This window comes from Curcuma longa, chromosome 8 (genome assembly GCF_044706935.1).
Source record: "Curcuma longa cultivar G26 ecotype Majalengka, Jawa Barat chromosome 8, ITB_CL_G26_1.1, whole genome shotgun sequence".
Lineage (NCBI taxonomy): Eukaryota > Viridiplantae > Streptophyta > Magnoliopsida > Zingiberales > Zingiberaceae > Curcuma > Curcuma longa.
The window spans coordinates 14,588,908-14,597,049 of record NC_133868.1 but is presented as its reverse complement, the minus strand read 5'-3'; the positions used below and the strand labels follow the sequence as shown (position 1 = coordinate 14,597,049).

Genomic DNA, 8,142 nt, shown 5'->3' with positions numbered 1-8,142 from the left:
CTGAGCAGGAGGCACGGCCGTGCCTGTGAGGCACGGCCAGGGGCAAACACTCCTCTGTTTGGGAGACACGGTCGTGCCTAGGAGGCACGGCCATGCCTTGGCGTGGCTCTGTGGAGGAGATACGGTCGTGTCTGGGAGACACGACCATGTCTTGACAATGCTGCAGGAGGAGGGCACGGTCGTGCCTGAGAGGCATGGCCTGAGCTTGTTGAGCTTCTGTTTGAGGGGCACGGTCGTGCCCTTGAGGCACGGTCCCTTGGAGGTGTTAGACACGGCCGTGCCTGTGAGGCACGGCCCTATCTTACCTTATCTTCAATAAATGCTCCATCTTGCCTATTTTATTCTGTTTCCGTCCTGTAAAAATACCAAAAATATGAGCAGATCTCCGAACTAGGAAATAGAGGAAATAATGCCTGAATGCATAGATTAAGGATGTAATATACATAGGAAATAGCATGAAGTTCAGAAAGATAAGCGAATAAAGCATAAAATCCGTGTGTAAGTCCTACGCACATCAGCTCCCACCAAGTCCAATCCTCGCGCCATTCACACCGTAGCCAGCCAGCAGGATCAGGCTGCCAGAGGCTGCCGCTGGTTGCCGCGCTTTTGCGCCTACCACCAATCTCAGAGCCATGCAACCAGCGAGTGTCACCAATACGCCCGGGAGCTTCGTCTGGCTACTGAACAGCGTGCGCCCGGATCTCCTATGGCTAGACCACGGAGATCTCCCGCCAGGCGGACCAATCGGGAGGCGCGACCTCCTTCCCCTCGGCCTGCTCGTACTCGAGACCGTTCTCCTAGGCGGTCAGTACCTCCTTGACAGGAGGCCCCCAGGGATGCCCAAGCCTCTCGCTGTGAAGACGCTCCGGAGGATAACCACAATAATGCCCCCCGAGGGAGCATTAACATGATAATAGGGGGAGCCACTGACGGGGACTCCCATCGATCTCGAAAGGCACATAGCCGACAGCTCAAAGTATACGGAGTCAGCAGAGGTAGGCCGACTGAAGGCCCGATCATTGGATTCAGGCCCCAAGACTTAGAAGGAATTGAGGTACCACATGATGATGCCTTAGTTATTCGTGCCACCATCGCCAACTACGATATTGCCCGAGTCTTTGTGGATACGGGCAGCTTGGTCAACATCATCTTCAAGAGGGCATTTGACCAGATGCAGATCGATGAGGCCGATCTGCAACCCATGGCTACTTCGCTGTTTGGGTTCACGGGGAATGAAGTCCAACTTCTAGGGCAAATTACCCTGGCAATCTCCATGGGCGAAGAACCGCTGCGGAGGACTCGGCGTGTTCCCTTCATCATAGTGGATGCCCCCTCCACATACAACGTCATATTAGGAAGGCCGACTCTGAGTGCCTTCTCGGTTGTGGTCTCCACGTACCACCAGAAGATGAAGTTCCCTGTTGGAAACCAAGTCGGCGAAGCTCGAGGCGACCAGCAGACCTCCCGAAGATGCTACATGGATATGGTTCCCACTGAGGCGAAGAAGAACAGGAGAGTCCAAGGAGCCGAGATCCATGCGGTCCAGGAGGCGTCGTCCGCCATGAACTTTGAAGGTAAAGAGTCTTTGTAGGTCTGCCCGGACCGAGCCAAGACGATTGTACAAGTCGCGACTGACTTGCCTCCAGAGCTGAAAGAAGAACTTGGCGCATACCTCTTCTGGAACCAAGACGTATTCGCTTGGGCTTCCGGGGACCTCACCAGCGTCTCTCCTTCCGTTGCGGTCCAACGATTCAACACCATGCCCGGCCGACCCGTCAAGCAAAAAAGAAGATATTTCGGTCCAGAGCAAAACAAGATCTTCCGAGAGGAGGTATAGAAGCTCTTGAAGGCGGGACACATCAGGGAGGTACACTTCCTGACTTGGTTGTCCAACGTAGTACTTGTGTCAAAACCAGGCAACAAGTGGCAAGTCTATGTGGACTTCCGAGACCTCAACAAGGCCTGCCCGAAAGACTGCTATCCTCTGCCGAGGATTGATCAGTTGGTGGACTCAACTGTCAGGTGTGAATATATATGTATGTTATACGCCTACCAATGCTACCATCAAATTCCACTCGATGTAACTGATCAAGACAAAGTCAGCTTTATAACAGTCGATGACACTTTTTGTTACACCGTGATGCCGTTCGGACTCAAAAATGCAGGAGCTACCTACCAACGCCTAATGGACCAAGTGTTTCAACACTAGTAGGACAAGAACATTGAGGTGTATGTCGATGACATACTAATAAAGACAACTCAGGGAAGAACCCTTATTGCTGACATAAAAGAAACCTACAACACCCTGCGTCGGTACGGGCTTAAGCTGAATCCAGCTAAGTGCCTATTTGACGTCCAAGTCAGTCGATTCCTCGGATACATAGTAACTGAAAGGGGAATCGAAGCTAATCCTAAGAAAGTATAAGCTCTAGCGCAAATGGCTCCTCCCCGAAACCTTAGGGATGCTCAGAGGCTAGTCGGGCGCATTACAGCGTTGTCCCGATTCATCTCCCATTCGGCAGAGCGCAGCTTGCCTTTCTTCAAGATTCTAAGGAAAGCCCAGCGGTTCGAGTGGAACGCTGAGTGCGACAAAGCCTTTGAAAAACTCAAGGAGTATCTCAACCAGCTGCCCCGACTAGCGAAACTGCTCCCGGGAGAACCTCTATGGATGTACCTCTCTGCCGCCAACTTGGCTGTCAGCTCGATTTTAGTCAAGAATGAGGGGAAAAATCAGCATCTCATCTACTTCTCAAGTCATTTACTGAAAGATGTCAAGACTCAGTATACCAGCTTGGAGAAGCTAGCGTGGATCTTGGTCTTGTCGGCTTGACGACTCCGTCCCTACTTCCTGTTCCATCCAATCACAGTGCTAACCAACAGCAATTTGGGATGGGTGCTCACTCAACCCGAAGCGTCCGGAAGACTCATAAAGTGGACAGTCGAGCTCGACGAGTATGACATTCAGTATCAACCTCGCTCAGCCATCAAAGCTCAAGCACTGGCCGATTTCCTCGCCAAGGTGCCAGAAGATGAAGCGGAGGGCAAATGGAAGGTATATGCGGACGGGTCCTCCAACAAATAAGGAAGTGGAGTCGGTGTGCTCCTAGTTTCTCCCAAGGGAGAAGAGATCCGGCTCGCCATCCGACTCAGCTTTAAAGCTTCAAACAACAAAGCCGAGTATGAAGCCATTCTCGCTGGTCTTCAAGCAGCCAAACGAATGGGAGCGACTCGAGTACAGCTCTACTCCGACTCTCAGCTGGTGTCTCAATAAGTGGAGGGAAGCTACGAAATCAAAAATGATCGACTTTGTAAATATGTAGCATCCTTCATAAAGCTAAAGGGTGAATTCCAAGAAGTCTGCCTTCAAAAAATTCCCCGAGCCGAGAACTGCAAAGCTGATGAGCTAGCCCGAATGGCTAGCTCCGTCACCGAATGGGCAGACGAAGAGCCGATCACCCAAGTTGCGTTGGCGGCACAGATAGACCAGCCATCCAGCTTCACCGAGTCGGATGATTGGAGAACCCCGATACTCGCCTTCCTCCGGACCGGTGAGACACCATCAAATCCGGATCAAGTGCGCCTCCTCAAGAGAGCTCCCCGGTTCACAATAATCGGAGATCAGTTGTATCGACGAGCCTTCTCATGGCCGTTGCTCAAGTGCCTCGGTCCAGAGGATGCGGATTACGTGATGAGGGAAGCCCATCAAGGCTGTTGCAGCAATCATCCTGGAGGTCGATCTTTAGCTCGAAAGATCCTTCTTGCTGGATACTTCTGGCCGACTCTGCAGGCGGATTCGGCCAAGCTCGTGTCAACCTGCATCCACTGTCAGAAGTACCAGCCCTTCAGCAAGCATCCAACTAAACAATTGAGGGCGGCGACAATCTCGTGTCCATTCGATCAATAGGGAATGGAGATAGTCGAACTCTTCCCGACTGGGCCACAACAAAAGAAATTCCTGTTGGTAGTCGTCGACTACTTCTCTAAATGGGTGGAGATCGAGACCCTAGCACGGATCACAGAGGACGCGGTGATGAAATTCCTGTGGAAGAATATTGTGTGCCGATATGGCATTTCACACCGGCTTGTCTCCGACAACGGGCAACAATTCCAAGGGAAGAAGCTTCAAGATTAGTGTCAAGGACTCGACATCCAGCAGACCTTCACTTCAGTCGCCTACCCACAAGCCAATGGACAGACTGAGGTTGTCAATCGGGAGATAGTGTGGGGGCTAAAGATCAAGCTCGATCACGAGGGCAGCAGCTGGGTGGAAGAACTATCTTGCATCCTTTGGTCCTACCAAACCATGCCAAGAGAAATCACCAGCATGACGTCCTTCCATTTGGTGTACGGGGGAGAGGCGGTGGTCCCCATGGAGGTAGGGGTCGAGTCGGATCGACGACAATGCTATGATGAGGACAATGATGGTCGTAGACTCATGGAGCTGGATCTCGTCTCGGAGGCCCGAGACAAAGCTGCTACCCGGCTGACAGTGTATCGGCAGCGGATGTGTTGCACTTACAACAAGCGAGTCATCCCTCGAACTTTCCAAGTGGGTGACTTGGTATGGAAAAAAGTCAAGCCGGTTGGAGATGTCGACAAGCTTGAGCCGCCTTGGGAGGGCCCGTACCGGGTCATCAAGAAAACAGTTTCGGTGCCTATTACCTGTCCGACTCCTCCAGCAAGGAACTGACAAGACCGTGGAACGCCACTCACTTGCGCCTTTATCGGACTTGACAACTACTAGAGAATCCCTATTTTCTTTACTTGTCTTTGCACTTCTCCATGTAAGCATATGCTTCTGACAATAGAAGTACTTTTTCAAACAACACTGTCCCGACCTCCTTGGAGTCTTATTTCTCCAAGTCTCCAAGTTCAACCTCCCCTAACTCGGACATAGTAGGGGTCGAGTTCAATTCAGATCTCAGACCTGCTCCATCAGCAATTGTTCTTTTCAGGGTTCAATCTCCCCCGACTAGGACATAGTCGGGGTCAAGCTCAATTCAGGTCTCGAACTTGCTCCATCAGCAATTACCCTTTTTAGGGTTCAACCTCCCCCGACTCAGACATAGTCAGGGTCGAGCTCAATTCAGGTCTCGGACCTACTCTATCAGCAATTGTCCTTTTCAAGATTCAACCTCTCCCGACTCAGACATAGTCGGGGTCGAGCTCAATTCAGATCTCAAATCTACTCCATCAACAATTGCCCTTTTCAGGGTTCAACCTCCCCCGACTCGGACATAGTCGAGGTCGAGTTCAATTCAGGTCTCGGACCTGCTCCATCAGCAATCGCCCTTTTTAGGGTTTAACCTCCCCTGACTCGGACATAGTCGGGATCGAGTTGAACTCAAGTCTCAGACCTGCTCTATCAGCCATGGATCTTCGCCATTCTCTCTCGATGCGGACGTAGTCGGGATCGAATTCTATTCCCAGACTCGGACCCGTTTCGTCTATAAATGTCCTTCTCAAGGTCTAGTCTTTCTCGAGCTAAGTGTACTCAGGGTCGGCTCCTCGGCCCCGGACTCACCTCACGCGCAACCACGCCGGTTCAAAAACTAACTTCTCATGGCCCTAGCCCGCATTTCCCCTAACTTCTAGTGCTATCGCTCATATCCCCCTAAGAAACTTGTTATGGAGTTCGCCAAACTCATATATTATTAATCATCGTTCGAAGGAAATGCTACGAGTCGAGAAGTCATACAAGAATATCTTAGTAACGAGGCACATGCGTAGTTGAAGATCTATTTTTATTTTTCAAAATCAAAGGAAGATACATCAGCTGCCGAGTCGGTTACATTATTTTTCTTTTCTATCCGACTCGGGCAACTCGGCCCACACCTTCTAGATATCTAAGAAGTCTAAGGATGTGCCAGGGGGAATCACTCCTGCCTGACACACCTGCTTCAGGGCTCCCTCAAATCCATGCTGGAGCATCTTCACCGTTCTTCTCTAGTATAGATCTGCGTACTCCTTTGATTCCAGCCAGGCTTCCTTAGTAGCCTGGAGTCGCTGCTCCTCGTCGATCTTGTAGGCTGCCAACTCATTCTTGGACTCAGCCAAAAGGTTCTCAACAACCTTTTGTCCTTTCATCAGGTCCCGGATATGCTCCTCCTTTCGGACCGAGTCTTCGAGTGCCTGAGCCAGTTCCTCGTCCCGCTGGGATAGCTGGGCACGGACTCGTTGAAGCTCCTCTTCTCGAGCCCTAGCCGCCACCAACTCCTGCTCCAGCGCTTCTGCCTTGTCCTGAGTAGTGAAAAGCTGGGCTAGGAAATGGTTGAGCTCTTGGTTGTTTCGGGACGACGCGACTCGGGCATCGCTGAGCTCGCGCCACTACACTAAATCCCGCACCCTCAACTCCTCATTTTGCTGCTCTAGGGAATGAAGGTGCTGGTAAATCTCAGGCAAACAATGGTAAAACTCTAGGTGCTCGGCCCAAACCTGCACCATACATTACCTATCAGTCCTGAACCACTGTAGGAAAATATTATCCGTCTTACCCTCTTCAAGTTGTAGCTATTACGGTTGAGCAAATCCCATATCGACAACGTGGAGAAGCTATTAGAGCCGCGCACGGCCCGTATCCAATCCATGATGCCTGTAACCTCTTCCCATCGGAAAGGAGCGTCTGCAGTGATGTTGGGCCTTACCCTTGGGAGCTCTGAACCGGACCCTGGCCGAGGGGAAGACAGCGGCAGGATTCTCCGTCCTACGATCCAGATTCTATCCGCTCTGAAAAGCATAGAACCCCACAGGACAAAAATTTTATCCCGCCTGGATCAATTGACAAAGTCTACAAAAGACTAAGTCAATCGATCCTTCAGGATCGCCGATTCCTAAATTACTAACTACGGTTTCTAAGACTAGTTCTAAGTAAAATTAAAACTGTGGAAAATAAATTTTACCCGAACCTTGTAGATAACCTCGGAGCCTTCCGTTGTATTCCTTTCTTCTTCCTGGACGTTGGGTGGACAACGATCTTCCAGAACTAAAGGACTGCAACCTCCGGATGAACCTTGGATCGCCTTGCTTCTTCTCGCAGCAACTTCGCCTTGTCTAGTCTCTCTTCTAGGATCCGGCCCTTCACCCCTTGGAGAGGATTCGGCCACCACTAAGGAGAAAGAAGATGGGCGGAGGAAGAAGAACAAAAGAGGAAGAAGAAGGAGAGGGGCGGCGGCAATGAAGAGAAGAAGAGAAGCCTTCGAATCGTTTCGATCTCTCCTCTCTATCTTGATTGAATTGTTGTGCCGCCCACCCCCTCCTTTTATAGCCTCCAAGCCTAATGCCAAGTCTTGGCCGCCCCCTCTAAGACTTATTCCAATTTGGATTGATTCAATGAACCAATTCCAAATTATAGAAACATCTTGAATCTTGGCCCTTGGATTAGCTTGCTTGGTTTCTAGCCGTTAGATCTTTTTGATTTGGTTTTTCCTTTTTAAAAAAAAATTCCACCTTATCCTCATCTAGATGTGGCCGGCCACCCTTGGTTCATCCATTGAACCAATTTTATATTAAAAGAGAAAATAAAACCGAACCGAAGAGATCTCATCCGTCGGATGCAACTTAATCTCATCTAACGGTTACGATATAATCTCCTTTAATATAACTTGATCTCTTTGATCCAATGGCCATGATGAACTCCCTTGGGCGTGTGGTTCAATGAACCATGCCTGGTTCACCTCGTGAACCGGTTCTTCCTTCCAAAGAGAATTAAAACCGAACCGGAGAGATCTCGTCCATCGGACGCGACTTAATCTCATCCAACGGTTCTAATCTATTCTCTTCTATTCCTCTTTATTTATTTTGATCCAATGGATGCAACTTGATCTAATCCCACGGATACAAGCTGATCTCATCCATTAACTCATCCTACGGTCGAGAACCAATCTCATCCAATGGTCGAGATTAAATCTCATCCGACGGCTGAGAACTAATCTCATCCGTTTGATTGCATCCTTTTGAAGATGTCTTTAGGCTACAGTGGGGACCTCGAGGAGGTATTGGATCTGGCCTTCTGATGGGTTTTGGATCCCGTATTCAACCCCGAATACACACCTACATCCATCAACAACGATCCATTCCACTAGAGGATCATTATTGCACTACCAATCTAATCCCAAATTACGTTATGTGTTCCTTCTTATTATT

General features: G+C 50.0%; 4 protein-coding genes across 4 annotated transcripts; all 4 read left to right on the top strand.

Annotated features, from left to right (window-relative positions):
- The first annotated feature begins 907 nt into the window (after positions 1–907).
- Positions 908–1,591, top strand: LOC141834083 (uncharacterized). The gene has a single exon (XM_074721526.1). It carries the CDS (start codon positions 908–910, stop codon positions 1,589–1,591), a length of 684 nt encoding a protein of 227 aa, XP_074577627.1.
- Positions 1,592–2,437: 846 nt separating this feature from the next.
- LOC141834082 (uncharacterized) lies at positions 2,438–3,271 on the top strand. Its single transcript, XM_074721525.1, has 3 exons — positions 2,438–2,781; positions 2,881–3,052; positions 3,119–3,271. Exons 1-3 carry the CDS (start codon positions 2,438–2,440, stop codon positions 3,269–3,271), a joined length of 669 nt encoding a protein of 222 aa, XP_074577626.1.
- A 141-nt stretch (positions 3,272–3,412) lies between these two features.
- Positions 3,413–3,904, top strand: LOC141834081 (uncharacterized). Its single transcript, XM_074721524.1, has one exon. It carries the CDS (start codon positions 3,413–3,415, stop codon positions 3,902–3,904), a length of 492 nt encoding a protein of 163 aa, XP_074577625.1.
- A 420-nt stretch (positions 3,905–4,324) lies between these two features.
- On the top strand, positions 4,325–4,690 carry LOC141834080 (uncharacterized). The gene has a single exon (XM_074721523.1). It carries the CDS (start codon positions 4,325–4,327, stop codon positions 4,688–4,690), a length of 366 nt encoding a protein of 121 aa, XP_074577624.1.
- The last annotated feature ends 3,452 nt before the right edge of the window (positions 4,691–8,142 follow it).